Source organism: Pan paniscus, chromosome 13 (assembly GCF_029289425.2).
Source record: "Pan paniscus chromosome 13, NHGRI_mPanPan1-v2.0_pri, whole genome shotgun sequence".
NCBI classification, from domain to species: Eukaryota; Metazoa; Chordata; class Mammalia; order Primates; family Hominidae; genus Pan; species Pan paniscus.
The window spans coordinates 25,961,214-25,977,734 of NC_073262.2; the positions used below are offsets into that span (position 1 = coordinate 25,961,214).

Here is a 16,521-nt window from a genome sequence, read left to right on the forward strand (position 1 = left end):
TGTGAAGACTGACCTGGCAGCAACAGGAAGCCATGCATCCAGACTTCACCCCTCCCTCCCCATCCTCCTGTCAAGAGTTTTCCTGATGGATTGGGAGGAGGTTAGCATGAGCTGGAGCTGTAATTCACTCTGAATCCAACTATTTAACTCTATCTCCATATATAGGATTGTTCGAGTCTTTCCCGCACATATGAGCAACAAAGCAATAGAGCTTTAAAAAAAATTCCATTTTCTGGCAACTGCCCCACTCCATCTATCTGTTCCTTAAGCAAGCAGGCTGAACAAATCTCCGTGAGGCTAAAGAGCCAACAGAGCCTCCAGATTCGAAGAAAGACCAGCCATCGATATCGGCCCACAAGATGTCACTAGTAGATTGTGGTGAACATTTGTTGCTTTTCAGCCACTCGACACCCATTCTTATAAAATAGCACCTCAACTTCCTTTTAAGGAATTAGCCCCCTAAACCGCGTGCAGTCTTCATCAGACAATGTATCAAAGTGCCCTGCCCTTCCCCAGCCAAGGCACACCAGCAAGCACAGTATTCCCACTTCTATCCTGGGCCTCTGCTTCTCCAACATAATCACATACAGAAGGGAAAAAGCATTAATTCCAGGTGTGGCCACTTAAGAGACCTGCCTGTCTCTGCTGCCTGTATCCCTGAAGCAGCCCCAGCCTACACTTGTCGGAGCCTATTGCCTCTGCTTTGGAGTCTGCGAATCATTCGTATCCTTCTAACACATTCTCTTTTTGCTTTAGCCAGGCAGTGTCAATTCCTGTCGTTTGCAATCCAAGGATCCTAACTAGCACCCTGGGGAACGGAACCAGGCCAGTGGGTGGCTCTCCTTAGCCACATGCACATGCCCGGAGTTATCCTGCCTCCATGGCAATGTCAGAAAGGAATTAAAGCTTAGTGTAGTATATGTGATATGAGCCACAAGCCTTCTTCTGAGAATCAAGGTTCAACAGTGCCCAGAGGAGAAAACTGCTAGGCCTGCATTCTGAAGTGGCCCCTGTCTTACCTGGAGCTGCTATAAGAAAGTACCATAGACTGGGTGGCTTATAAAGAATTTATTACTTACAGTTCTGGAGGCTAGAAGTCCAAGATCAGAGTGCCAACATGATCTTGGCACTTGGTAAGGGCCCTCTTCGGGGTTTGCAGATGGCATCTCATTACAGTCTTACATAGTGGAGACCAGAGGGAAGGAAGCTCTCTCAGAACTCACAGGACACTAATGCCATTCATGAGAGTCCATCCTCAGAACCCAATCACCTCCCAAAGGCCCCACCTCCTACTATCACCACCTTAGGGGTTAAGATTTCAACATATGAATTTGGATGGGCACAAAACATTCAATCTATAGCATGCATCAAGCTACAAAGGGTTGAAAATTGGTACAGGTGGAGGTGTGGGGGAGGGCGAGAGCAACCTCTAGGCATGTAATAGACAGTGCAGTATTTCACCAATTTTGAATGACATAAGGCAGGGCATGCCCTGTCCTGTGGCACAGTCCCAACACTGCCAGCTGGATCAAACTTACCTCTTTTCAGTTATCTCCATTATCTGCCTGCACCTGATCTGTAGTTGATTTCCTACTCCTTTGTATTGTTACTTCATTCTATGTAACAGCAAGTAGGAAAAAGCACAAGCATGTGTGTGCGCGCGCGCGCACACACACACACACACTCTGCTACACATACCCCTTCCTTGCTCTCCAGCAGCTGAAGTATAGCAGCCAAACTCTTAAATTATAAATACCATGCAAAGAAAGAAATCTTTTTCCCAGGAGACTGCACACAGTTGACAAGGCCTCTTTAACTCGTGGAGACTGTCATGTGGAAATATCAATACCCAGGAAATGTTGAGGGGAGCTAAGTAGCCACCTTCTGTAAGTTTAGAACCAATGTGCGTGTCAAGTTTCAAAGGAAAGTTGGCAATATCCTGCCACTCTGGTTTTAGTGAAGGGCACTTCTGCTTTTTCAGTCCACATCTCAAAAGCCCAGCTCTCACGTTTACACACACCAGCCATGCCCTCATTATCACCAGCCATGCCCTCATTATCTTCTGCTCTGAAGAATTAGGACTGACACGTGGGGAGACCATGGAAGGGCTTCTAGTGCCCCTTTTTTTGGCGTGATATTTATTACACTCATCTAACTGGCCCTGCCCACAAATCATTCTGCTAACTTGATGAGCAGGCTGTGCAGACAGTAGAAAGAGAATGAACTTTAGAGTCAGGCCCACTCAGTTCAGATTGCAGCTTTACCAGAGACTGATCCACTTGGGGACGTTTTCAGGCCTGTCATTCATGGTCACAAGGGCTACCTGAGGATTAAATGCCCAGCCTCAGAATGTAACAAAAAGCCTGGCCTGGTCTGTTGTCCCTGTAACGTCCACTGGCACATAGCATGAGATGCAGAGTTACTGTTTGAGGTAGCTCTGCCCCCTCCATGGGACAAAGGACCTCTCCCCACCTCCTCACTGCCCCTCACTACTCTCCTTCTTGCCTGAAACTTACATCACTAAAGTCAGTTCTCTACCTTTAAGAACTTTGCCCCTAGAAAAATCACCTTTAAATACAAATGTTAGCTGGGGAGGAAAGGAGAGCTCTGCGGAATCCCTCCAATTCCCTTCTCCCATCACAACCAGTGGTGACGTGGCAATGGGGTTGCTGGGGGCCTCTCAGACTCTCTCTGTCTTCTCTTCTTTCTCTGTAGTCCAAAGGGCCCTCACACCTACCTATGCCTTCAATTACTACCAAAAGACTGATGACTCCAACTCAAGCAGATCCTCTGAGCTCCAGACCCTCAGACCTAACTTCTTATCTGAATAATGTTCCCCTGGATGTTCCACGGGGACCCTAAACTCCCTCCTCCCTCACCCCTGGTTCTCCTCCAGCATCCCCAGACTTAGAGAATGGTCTCACCCTCCATCCAACTCGGCAAGCCAGAAAACACAGTTGTCATTGAAACCTCCCTCTCCCATAGCCAACCCCTCACCATACCCGGCTAATTTCTCCTCCTAAATATCTCTCAGGTTCATCCATTTCTCTCCCTTCCTACTACCCTCTCACTTCAATACCATCATCTCATCCCTGGAAGACCACCCCAGCTCCCAGCCCTCCTCTCCGACCTGCAGTCCACTCTCCAATACAGCCAATGGATCTTCAAAAATGCGAAGGTATGACTTGCAGCTTAACACCCTTGACCAAAATCCTGAAGACAGGAGAGCCCCGCCTATCCCTCGAGCCCATCTCAGGCCAGTGCTCCCTGCTGGCCTATGTCCTCCATTCTCGGAGCCCCCACCTCACCTCATGCCCCCTATTTTGCCTGGCTAACTGCTGCTTCTCGCAGATACTAATCTCTATATTGCATATTCAAGGAACCCTTCACTGCCTTCTCAGTCAAGGTCAGGGCCCCCTGTTGTATAACTCTTGGCACCTATGCTTTCCCTTCTTGGTATGCAGCGTGGACTACCATCATACATTTATTGGTGAGGACTGGCATTTACCTTCCTCCCCGCTCAGACCGTCCTGAGGGAAGAGACCACATCTGACTGCCCACCCTTTAATCTCCAGCACCTGCATTAAGCATATGTTTGCTTACCATACATTTATTGGAGGTCTACTCTGTGCCAGAGTATATCATCATACATTATTTTTCCCAAATTATGTAACTTAAGGGCTCATGTAGGATCTCACCCAAGAGGGCACAGAAAACAGCACATTTCTCTTTTTTTTTTTTTTTTGAGATGGAGTTTTGCTCTTTTTGCCGAGGCTGGAGTACAATGGTGGGTTCTCGGCTCACTGCAACCTCCGCCTCCGGGGTTCAAGCGATTCTCCTGCCTCAGCCTACTGAGTAGCTGGGATTACAGGCATGCGCCACCACACCCAGCTAATTTTGTATTTTTAGTAGAGACAGGGTTTCTCCATGTTGGCCAGGTGGGTCTCGAACTCCCGACCTCAGGTGATCTGCCCACCTCGGCCACCCAAAGAGCTGGGAGAAAACGGTACATTTCTAAGGAGATTCGCAAGGTGTTCGAAGAGTGACCTTAAAATGATGTCCAAGTAAAGAGGCCAAAAACAGGACTGAGTGCCCAAAAGATGCTAAGCATGATGGTGAGTCAGGCAAACAAGGCAATGGGCAGATCCCAGAGGATGGCATTTGATGAGGGATGGAGAACTGCAAGGTTAAAGTTTGGCAAGAGATGCAAAATGATGGGGGAAAAAAGGTTCATTGCCCACCCTGTAATGTTTCTAAAGCCAGCACCCCCAATCCTTTACCAAAAGGCTTTACTGAATGTCCTGGTCACCCAACAGAGAACTGACCTGGAGGATTCCCGAAATAAAACTTCATATGGCTACTCCCCACCTTGCCAACTACTGCTCCCGACTCTCCCATTCCTGCCAAATTGCAAAGAATCATCCACCAGCCTCAGGTGCTGAATTATTCAATTATTCTAGTAGCTTTCCAAACACGTGTGCTGCTAGAAAATCTTTCAAAAATAAAAGAATCATGTTATTTAGGCTACTAGGTCATTTTTGAAACCTGTCTTGAATTCTCGTTTGCCACGTAATTGTTTTTCTATTAAACAATAGCTCATTGACACCCCACCCTTACTAGCAAAAAGCAGTGGCAAACATGTAATCACAAGACAATCTGCTGCAGTTACAAACAGTCAGCATTACCTCCCAATCCTGCACAACAGCCCCCGGGCTCCTACCCTTACCCAAAGCTGAGGTACAGCTGCAGCACCTAAAATACTGAACACAGCAGCAGAGGACCTGAAGAACAACTTCCAACTATCCGCCATTCCCCTACACACACACCAACCTGCCTTATTTTAGTTAAAAAGAAAAAAAAAAAAAAAGCCTTCTACCTTCTAACCTACGTCACAATGCTAAAATCACTAAAATAATCTGTCTGCACTTAGATCTGGAAACCCCTCTTAACACCTCACCCACAACCCACCCACCCACTGCATGTCAGCTCTCTGAGATATTTTCTCCCAGTAGAACAAACCAAAGAAAATGTTTTGGGGAAGAAGGAAAACGAGTCACGAACCAAGCCTTTAAGACTCCATTTTAGCACAGGGCTCCTTTGAGAGCCCTATATTTCTGGCATGAAGATGAGTTCAGCCAAAAAATGCAAGTATTTGCCAGAGGTAGACTTTTAACCCCAAACCAGTGATAAAACTCACATAGGAGAGAATGACATTTTTCATTTAAGTCAAAAGCAGTCTGAGCCACTAAGTCTCAGGCACTTTCCTCTAACCTACAAATAGGGGTACCAGCGAGTTATTACAATATTAGATAGAGTGCATCTCATTGGAAGCAGATTAAGGCAGCCTTGCAGATAATCACTGGTCCACACTAACAATGCATGCTAGCCAAGTGATGGGATGGGGATGGTGCCTGTGTTAGGGACTAAGAAAACATCTGCTTGTTCATACAGGTTGTTGCCAGGAGGAATCAAGCTGCACCATTGCCCCAACTTTCCCAAGTGTCTCCCAGGATGCCAACAGTCACAAGAAAAAGAAAGCACACACACGGCCAGGCACGGTGGCTCACGTTTATAATCCCAGCACTTTGGGAGGCCAAGGTGGGTGGATCACTTGAGGTCAGGAGTTCAAGACCAGCCTGGCCAACATGGTAAAACCTCATCTCTACTAAAAAAAAAAAAAAAAATTACAAAAATTAGCCAGGTGTGGTGGTGCACGCCTGTAATCCCAGCTACTCGGGAGGCTGAGGCAGGAGAATGGCTTGAACCCTGGAGGCAGAGGTTGCGGTGAGCCAAGATCACGCCACTGCACTCCAGCCTGAGTGACAGAGAGAGACTCTGTCTCAAAAAAAATAAAAATAAAAAAAGCACACACTCATGCCTCACTCTTCCTCCTTACTTTTCCTTACCATTCCTCCACCTGTTTAGCTCCATCTCCAGATGCTGGATAACATTCTTCAAAGTCTTGTTTTTCTCTTTCTCTTTTTCATATTTCTTCTTCCATTCTTCTGCTGTCAGTTCTAGGTTCACAGAGACTGTATTCTTGATGGTCTTAGCTCTGGGATTAAAAACATAAGGGGACAATTCAGCTAATTATTAGCATTAGCTAAATCAATATGATTAAGCCCAAGATTCCTCATGTCAAAAGACTGGAAATAGGGAAGCAGAAGGGATCCTGTGGCTTTCACCAACCATCCTCCTAATTGGACTAATGGCACCACTAACCCTTGAGGCTTCAAGCTCATCCTTTCCTTTTCTCCTTCACATCCCACCGGTCTCTAAATCTAATGAACGTTTATTCGAATTGTCTCAGGGTTTCCTCTTTCTCTCTTCCCTCTGCCACTGTCTTAGTCTGTGTTCTCAGCCATCCTTATGGTTACAGCCTTTTTCAAATGTTCAGTACCCTCCTTTAAGCCCCCTGCATACCATCACCAGATTTACCTGCCTAAGTTGAGGTTCTTTTCAGTTCAATTAACATTTATGAATTTGGGGTACACCAAGACAGATAGACGAGGTCTCTGTCCTCTTGGAGCCTGCAGTTTCTTATACCAATGATACACAGACAGAAATAACAGAATCAATTATTTCTCTTCCTCACCTGTGGTACCCAGAACCACCCCTGATGTATTTATCACATCAACACATGCCTCATAGGTCAGGTGGGTCCCACAGCTGAGTAAGGCTGGCCAGAGGACACCATGGCTCCCTGCTGAGCATACGCCCCCCCCCGCATCACAGCCCATCATCACCATGCGGTGAGGAGGCCCCACAGTATTCAGATCATCCTATTTTCCAAGAAAAATCAGAAACTGTTTTTTCTTTAATTTGTGTCTCCCAGTTTTAAACTATTTATAAAAACAATGTGTGGGACAAACAAACATGCCTAATGGCCACCATTTTGCCACTTCCAGTATAAGAGATGATGCGATCTCTGGGGCACATGGCCTGGGGGGTTGAGATGCCACAGGGATGTACCTGGAGAGTAACCCAAAGGGGCAACTGTGGAGAGCAAATCAGTAGCTGCACCAAGTGATACCAAAAACAAAAGCCATGACTCAGCTCAGCATGCACAGAGACGAACACCTAAGTGGCCTTGTCCAATTAAAAAGGAAACTCCACTTAGGCTTACTTTCAAGAAGGTAAAGCTTCATTAAAAAATATGTGATATCCTGTTTTATTTGCTATTGACTTTTTCATTTTGAACTTCCAACAGTTCTTACACCGTCATATTTGCCAGCACAATCTGATTTGTGATTCGGGTTAATTACCGTTGTCAGCAAATGACATCCTGATTTCTATTTCAGTGCAAGAAATTCAGTAGTCCTCACCAGCACTACAGATGTCATTCCAAAAATTCATTGCTAAAGCAGACAACTAAATAACCCAACTGTCAAAAGAGGAGTTTAACAACTTTAATGTAAGACTCCATTTAAGAATTAGGATAACTCTCTCTTGTTCACTGTAGCTTGAGGCTGCAATCCCTAGAAGTGCTTTGAGTCTAATTTTTCAAATAACAGCAATTTTATTACTACTTTAAAGTCTGGTCCTGTTTGACACTCTCACCTCTCCTCCTGACATCCTCAGGTGGTACTGTGGATGCTTCTCAGATGCAAGCACAAACATCACAAGCATCCATTATCAACTTAGTAAGGCAAAAAGTGAAAAATAACTCATGGCTAAAATGCTTATGGACACTTAAGGGCACACTTCAAGGCTACTAATCTTACATTTTAAATCATAAAGAGTCCCTTGATAACTTCACATGATACCAGAAAGAGAAAGCTAAAGCCTCTATGCTATACTCAGGCAGGTTTAGCCAGAGGCATATTTTGTGAGCAGACTCAGCAAGGTTATCACCATTGGTGTAACTGGTCCTCATTCTCAAAGTACTTTTAACAATTGCCTAGGAAATCCCCACTTCTGTAGTAATCGGGGTCCTGGAAGGAAACAGATCACCTGCTCAAATTGCATGATTTGAAGAGTGCTTAACAAAGGTTTGGAAAGGTGTTGGGAAATAACAAGGGTTAATGTGGTACCCACATTAGGGACTGGGGAGCCATTACTACCCTTAAGCTGAAGGGGAGCCAGAGAGAGAAGGCTAGAAGGAAAAGATTGCCTGGTAGGTATGAATTGTCACAGCCATTGGTAGGGACACAGCCAACCCAAAATGATCTGGCAGGGAAGAAGCCAGGAAATAAATACCCGGACCTCACGCTCTTCTCTCCTTCTGATCGCCTGCCTGTGTTCCTTCCCCACGGGTGTAACATAACTGGAAGCCAGAGGAAAAGGAGCCCATTGCATGAGCCCAAACCAGTCACCCTCCTAAGTCACAAAGCAGGACAGAGATGGTGCAGAAAAGATCCAGAGGAGTAGCTAAAGATGCGCAACCCAACTTCCATTTGGAACTCAAATAACAGTGGGAATCTGTGTCTCACACTGGAGCCCGAGACTTCATTCAGCCCAAATGGGGCAAGCGGGGCCTTCACATCCACTAAAGGTAGAATATGAAAAAATCAGCTTACACTGAGAGAGAAAGATGTTAATTCTCCTAAAATTGCTCTAGGGAATTAAAGTAATCCCCACCTTCCCCCAAAAAAACCCTAAGGGGTTTGTGTATGTGTATAGAAATTGGCAAGCTGATTCTGAAATTTATAATAGAAATGAAAAAAAAAAGAATAGCAAGGACAGTTCTGAAGATCAAAGTTAGAGGATTGAATATCATCACTTTCTTATAAAGTAAAACTGATCAAATTGTCAGAAATCTTGGAATAAAAACAGAATAAATTGTCCAGAAACAGGCACTCAGATGACAGTCATCTGACTTATGATGAAAGTGTCCATAGAGAAGAGTGGAAAGGGCAGTCCTTTCAATACATGGCACTGAGGGGAAGTGGAACTTTATTCCTCACCCCCAATACCATGTAAAAAATTCTGTTCCAGAGAGATCCCAGACATAAATGTGAAAAGTAAAACAATAAAGCTTCCACAAAAAATATAGGACAGTATCTTCAAGACCTTGGGGTAGGCAAAGTTTTTTTTTTTTTTTGAGACAGAGTCTCACTCTGTTGCCCAGGCTGGAGTGCAGTGGCACAATCTCGGCTCACTGCAACCTCTGCCTCCCGGGTTCAAGCGATTCTCCTGCCTCAGCCTCCCGAGTAGCTGGGACTACAGGCGCCCGCCACCACGCCCAGCTAATTTTTTTGTATTTTTAGTAGAGACAGGGTTTCACCATGTTGGCCAGGCCGGTCTCAAAATCCTGACCTCTGGTGATCCACCCACCTCAACCTCCCAAAGTGCTGGGATTGCAGGCATGAGCCACCGTGCCTGGCCAAAGATTTCTTAAATAGAACATAAAAGAAAAAATAAATTTGACTTCATTAAAATTAAAAACTTGTGTTCATTAGAAGCCACCATTAAGACAGTTAAAAGGCAAGTTACAAGGTGGGAGAAGATATATAAAATACATATACCTGACAAAGGACTTACCCAAAATAACTGCTTTAAATCAATAAGAAAAAACTGGGCAAAGACTTGGAACAGGCACTTTATAAAAGAAGTGCCAATAAAACACCTCCTGAAAAGGTGTTTAACATCATTAGCCTTCAGGGAATGCAAATTAAAACTACAATGAGATACCTTCACACACCCAATAGAATGGCTAAAAAATTTAAAACTGATAATGCCAACTGTTGCTGAGAATGAGCAATGACTATAACAGTCAACTACTACTGGAGAGAGTGTGAATTATTACTGTCGTTTTGGAAAAATCTTTAGTAGTATCTACTAAAGTAGAATATTTCACACCTTATGACCTGCTCCCACCTAACAGAAATGAGGACATATATTCACCCAAAGGCATGACAACCAATGTCATAGTAACTTTATTTATAATCACCCCAACATGAAAATAATCCAAATATCCATCAACAATAGAATGGATACCTATAAGCCATATTCATACAATAGAATACTATATAACTGTGAAAAATGAACTACTACTACACCTAACAATGTAGATGAAGTTCACAGATAAAACGCTGCATGAAAGAAGCCAGATACAAAACAGTACTGGGTGATTTCATTTTCAAATAGTTCAAAGACAGGCAATAACAATCTATGTTGATGGAAGTTAGGGTGACAATTACCCTTGAGAGTTCGGTGTTGACTGAGAGGGTCAAAGAGAGAGGCTTCCAAGATCCTGGGTGGTGGTCACATGTGTATATATATTTATAAAAAAAAAATTAGTTATGCACTTAAGTTTATGCATTTTACTATATTATATTCAATAAAAATTGAGTTAAGAAAAATAAACTGATGGAGAAAGAAATCAAGTCAGATACAAGAATTTCCAGATGCAGAATAAACTAGGGTTACTAAGAGAGATATTGAATTTTTGTGCCCCGAGGTTTATTGATTTTTGTTTTTTTTTTTTTTACTAGAACAAACATTCTCCTATCTAGGATGTTAAAAACAATCTTGCAAAGTGAAATAAAGAGGGTCTCAGTCCCTCATTCTCCCAAGAGACTAAGAGTAAAAGGATATAGAATATCTACAATTTCTTTTTCTTTTTACCATCAACTTTGGCAAATTTAGAGAATGAAGGAGCCTAATGATCACTAGCTTCTTTCTATTTGGACATTCAAAATTCACTTTCCCTTAATTAGCTTTAACTGATTTCAGAGGAAAAAAAGAAAAAAAAATCAGTTTCCTCCTTTGTTAATATCTAGCTAGTTGCCATCAATGCGGTTACACAGTGTTCTGCTGTCTTGTTGTGGTTTGGATCTAGGGCATGAGGCTGCCAGTGAACATGATCCGGAACTTGGGCACAGGCCCACACGTGTGCATTTATTGTTCAGCCTTGTTTCCAAAAGAATTTCAGATAGCTTACAGGGAGACACAAAATCAAGAAGACAGCAGAAATTAAGAAGTGCTCTTAAGGCAGGTTTTGTGATTTTGTCTAGCAGAAGCTATATACAGCAATTGTGATACCAACCAGCCTTATAGTTCCGGGACATTATCTCTTTGATACAGAGAAACAAGTCAATGACCCATAGAAGCCTTATTCTAGCCACTTACTGACTGCTCACTCATCCTCTTTAAAGGTGAAACTGGCTGTGATACTATTTGATTAATCCAAAGTGGCCTGATCATTCACAAAGAAATACAAAAGTGGGTTCTTCATTTCTAAAAACTCTCAGGGTTTTCAATCAGAGCCCTCAATGTGTATACAGATATCAATGTCTATTCCACAAGTTATAACCGCAGCAGGAACTGAGCAAAATCCTAACCAAAGGCTACTCTGGGAAAGAACTTTAATTCAGTCCTAAATTTATACCCTAACAGCAAGACCTGCTTTTAAAACTGAGTCAAATTGTGAGGATGCCATTATCAGGGAATCTGTTTTGCATCTTTTCCTTGTTTTGGCTTGCTTCAAGTCAAGCACTACTTTAATGATATATGATCTAGGCATGCCCCAGGTATAAAATCTCTTCTCCCCACAGGGAGGGAACCAGGACCAAATTTTTTAAAGACCTCAAAGCTAATGAATGTTAACCACCCTTAGGAAAGGCAGACCAAGCCTAGTGGACAAAGATCAGAGGCCACAGTACATCTTCCATCTAGATACTGCTACAGAGACAGTTAAGTCAGAAAAGATTCTCTTAGATATATTCTACTAAAGAATGGAAAGAGGAAACTACCTCCCCATTATCAAGCATTCTGTTATTTTCTTCCCAGCACCACTCAATCCTTCCATCACTGAATTTGCAGTTTACATGTTCAGAAGCACATGGCCAGCTTCCAAGACTGCTGATGCTACCCATCTCCACCACCGAGGTTAAGCACCCATATGTGATGACACTGAAGGCACCCTCATAAGTTGGCACTTGAACGAAGCCCTCCTTGAATGGGGAGAAGACCTAGAACCACTGCATTCTGATGAGTCTCATCCCCACCTGCTTTCCCAGTGGTTTCCTATACTCATATTTCCTGGCCACAGTCAGTTCTAAATGACATGAGGAGTGCCTACCTTTGGCGTTTCTTCTGTTTACTTTGGCTTCCCTGGAATAACCACAAAGATATTTGTTCTTGGTACCTTCATACCTTTTATTTCAGCATCCTTCTTTTCTCACCAGGTGTTCAGGATAGTGCTGGCATTTGAATAAGGAGCTCTAGACAACCTCACACCTTCAGCACACAGAATAAATCTGTCATGTGTGATTCTGCACTGCGAATGGTGTGTGAGAGAGAGAAACGGAGATTCTCCCACTGTGGGAGCAGGAGAGGATAGAGAGTATAGCATTCTTCACTATCAGAGCTCTCCAGAGAAGCAGAACCAATAGGAGAAAGATAAAGACAGATGATAGATAAATATAGATAATATATTATATATCCTATTGTATATATAAAATCCTACTATATATACATACATACATATATATGATATACCTCACTCTTTTATTTACTTAAGAAACTGACTCACATGACTATGGGGGCTGGCAAGTTTGAAAGCCATAAGGCAGCCTGACAGCTGCAAACTGAGGCTGGAGTTGATGTTACCATCCTGAAGCACAATTTTTGTCTTCTCCATGAAACCTCCATTTTAGCTCTTAAGGCCTTTAACTGAGTGGATGATGCTCGCCCTTATTATTGAGAGTAATCTGCCTTGCTTAAAGTCAGCTGATTGTAAGTGCTAAGCATACTCTACAAAGTACCTTCACAGCAACGCCTCGATTTGTATTTGATTAAGTAACTGGGCACTATGGCCTAGCCAAGCTGACATATAAAACTAATCAGAAACTAACCTTCCAATCTGCTCTGAGACCTAGTTCCCATCTAAAACACCCAAACCTTCTTCTGAAAGGACCACTGCTCCAAAGCACCTTCCCAGCTTCTGGTGAGGCCATTTCCCTGCTTGTGAGGGAAGGAGGGAGGGCAGGAGGGAGAAATGAAAATTTTGTGTCTTTAAAAAGTTCTAGTCTCCTGAGAAACATTCAGAAATGACATGGATAAGGACTTGGCATCTAGTTAAATGTATGTCACCCACAGTATTTCTTCCCTCCAAGGGCAAAAATTAACCCTACTGGTGTTTCAGCAACAGGCCCCCCAACAGGAATGATTTAAGCCTTTTTTTCTTTCATGTCAAAGTGTAGTCAAGTGTCTGCCTTGGCCAAAATGCTCATTCTACTCTCGTAGGTAATGTGTTCTCATGTTCTGGTGACATAAATTTCATATGCACACTATTCAGGCTCTGCCTAATCTAGCTATCACTAAACTGGCAGATGACACAATTAAAATGATGACACGACTTTTTTAAGTGCACATCAGGAAAAGAAAAAAGATTATTACTTTCCCTAAGATATCAATTCTCCTTCCACATTCAACATACAAATAAAGCCTTCAAATTATTCATGCTGGATCAATCAAAACTCCCAGTGCCAAAGATGTGCTGATTCAGGTCTTCCTAACCACATTGGTCTGCCCCCTCAGAGGGCCTCTTTCCCTTTATTACCACCCCAAATCAAGGTACATTAAATAGGCTTCCAACACAATTGGGTGATTTGAGTTCACACTTCTAAAACATAAATATCTTTTTCAAATAGCGCTGTAAAAGTAGTTGAGAAGAGTAATTAAAGACTACAAAATAGAATTCTGGAAGCCAGAAGAAAAAAATCAATAAAAGTGCTCTAATTTGAGTCTGGCTTTTTGACTTTCTACTGCCTCATAATTCAAGTGCTGCCTCCTCAGCTAGATTAAAAGCTCTTTGAGAACACAGGAGACAGCACTTACTTCTTTAATGGCATGATGCTGGGCATTCAGGAAACTAAAGGAAAAACCCCGACTGAATGGAAGAACCAGAATGCTGGAAACCATCATTCTCAGTAAACTAACACAGGAACAGAAAACCAAACACCGCATGTTCTCACTCATAAGTGGGAGTTAAACAATGAGAACACATGGATGGATCATACACTGGGGCCTGTCGGCGGGTGGGGGGCTAGGGGAGGGATAGCATTAGGAGAAATACCTAATGTAGGTGACGGGTTGATGGGTGCAGCAAACCACCATGGCACATGTATACCTATGTAACAAACCTGCATGTTCTGCCCATGTATCCCAGAACTTAAAAGTATAATTTAAAAAACAAAAATAGAAATAGACATGGTAAATTTTTCCCTTTAAATTCCAGTATCTAACCTATAATCCTGAAGAATGCTAACAGGACTCTTGGTAGCGTGCCTTCAGGGATCTGCAGATTGAACTGCTTCGAAACACTTACTACATTGTGTTATTCAGAACATCAGTACAGTCAAGCAGAACAACAAACGTGTACTCTCTTCACGTCCTTGAAAGAACCACAAAGGAATAACGGAGGAACCTCATGCTGCCCTAAGGTTTGGCCACCTCTGCAGTAAGAATATAATGAACACTCATTACAATGAATTTGGGATGTGCCCGGCAGTCTTTTCTGAGTTCAAATGCTTAATCTCATTAGCTATCACATACCATGTCTAATCCGATGTTCAGTCTTGTGTCTGCTGTATAATTGGGTTCAATGAGTATATTTAACAATACAGCAGGTATTGGCCCCATAGAATAGCTCAGCATCCTTAAATAATCCATTAACTAACTTGGGGATAAAGGTAAAGGAACGAAACCTCACACATTTCCAATAATAGTTTGGAAAGCAAACCAGATCCAAACCCAACCAAACTTCTGGACGTAATGGCATCAATGTTCAGCAACTGCCCTAACTTTCCAAGTAACCTTACACAATAAGCTTTAGATTCATCTGTTCATTCATTTGATAAGCATTTATTTATTGACCACCTACTGTGAACTAGTTGTGCAGAGTGGTTGATGAGAAACTAATGTCTGTGACAAACTCAGTCCCTGCTGTCACAGAGAGCAGAATCTAGATGACTCTGATAAAAGAATGTAGACCGACCTATTTCATTTGAAAACATGATTTACATTACTTTTTATTTCCTGGAAGCCCAAATTACCTGCAGCATTTTTTATTTGTTCATTCCCAAAATGTAATTCTAATTCTACTTTATTTAATCCTCTCCCTTATATGACAGTGCTGTCCCTTACAGTGCATTATATTCAGTCTAGTCCCATCTACTACTATGACCTTTTCAAGCCGCAATACTGTGAGATTATTTAAGACGAAGGAAAAGCAGAACTTGCAATCACCGATAGCCTGCCATCGGTCACGGACTTTTTTACCTGGACTCATGCCAGCCCTTGTGCTAGGTAAAAACTGAAGTAACTCATATAATCCTCCCAATATTCTTGAAAGTAGGCATTATTATATCTCTCTCTGTGGGAGAGAATACTCGGGCTCAGAGGGGAGAGGTAAACAAGAGAATGGGTCAATAGCAGAATTAGCTTCAACACTGGGCTTACTGACCCAAAGGGCTGTGCTCAGACACTGCATCCTAGGACATCCTACATGTTTAGTCACTTTACTGGCTGTGTGGTCTCAGGTATGGTATCCAATGGCTTTGCACCTAAGCCTTGATTTCATACCCTGTACAAAGGTGAGATAATTGCTGTCAGAAGTGCTATAATTTTGACACACCTGACATATATTAGACACTAACTGATATTCAAAATGCTTCCTGTAGACAGCTGCAAATACCTCCTGATAACAGCAATGCCCCAAGGTGACTGGGCCTTGCAAAGATAGCCAATGCCCCACGGTGACTCTGGCTTGAGAAGAGCCAGATTATTTTTGCTTTGCTGGTAAGGATTTTTTTTGAAGAGATGTTTCCTTTATAAATGCACTTAGAGCTGGTTTGCTCAAACATGTCTTCAGAGGAAATTGTTAAAGCTCAAGTTTAAGACACTGGGCAGGATGCGATCTTGTTTTCCATAAGCAGATGCTGGTTTGTGGGTTTCTGAGACCCTTGAGGAAAGTAGGTGTTATCCTACTGCAACCCCCTTGGCCTAAGCATTTAACTAATCAAGGAAGCGATTTGGGAGGAAGTAAAGGACCCAAATCCAGTTTAAAAGATATATTAGGTCTACAACATTTCAATATAATTATTATTTATTTAGACATCCCACAGGTGCCACGGCTGTGTAATTCTATGTTCTGTTGAGGGCTCAGGAAATGACTGGGGCTTAATGCAGTTTAAACAAGCCATAACAATTTCCCAGACGGAATGCCCACCCCCATCTGTCCTTTCTCTCATCTTAAACTATTCCTTAGGCATAACCACACAACACACACTCCCAGGGAGAAGGCAGGGAAGTGCTCTGTGCATCCATGTACAAATGAGCTAGTTAAAGCCCACAGAGCACTGGTGACTTGTCTAAAGATCACATGATTGTTCAGAATTAAACAAACCGAAGGCAGCAGAATCCACATCCAACCTCAGCCCTCTGAGCCCTCATCCAACCTCAGAGCTTGCTGAGCACTGAAGATGTTCAGATCGCCCAATCCACAGAACCGCAAGCACTCTGGGAATGAACACTGAGGCACGAGGGCTGAAGGATAGAACCTAAACACTGGAA

The 16,521-nt window shown here is 42.9% G+C and overlaps 1 protein-coding gene across 1 annotated transcript in view; it reads right to left on the bottom strand.

Moving 5' to 3' along the window:
* The window catches only part of KIF5C (kinesin family member 5C), a 152,065-nt gene that overhangs the window by 59,380 nt on the left and 76,164 nt on the right, over positions 1-16,521 (bottom strand). Inside the window, exon 11 of the mRNA XM_003816687.7 lies at positions 5,907-6,055. Coding sequence (XP_003816735.1) covers positions 5,907-6,055 — 149 coding nt within the window. The remainder of the gene's footprint in view (positions 1-5,906; positions 6,056-16,521) is intronic.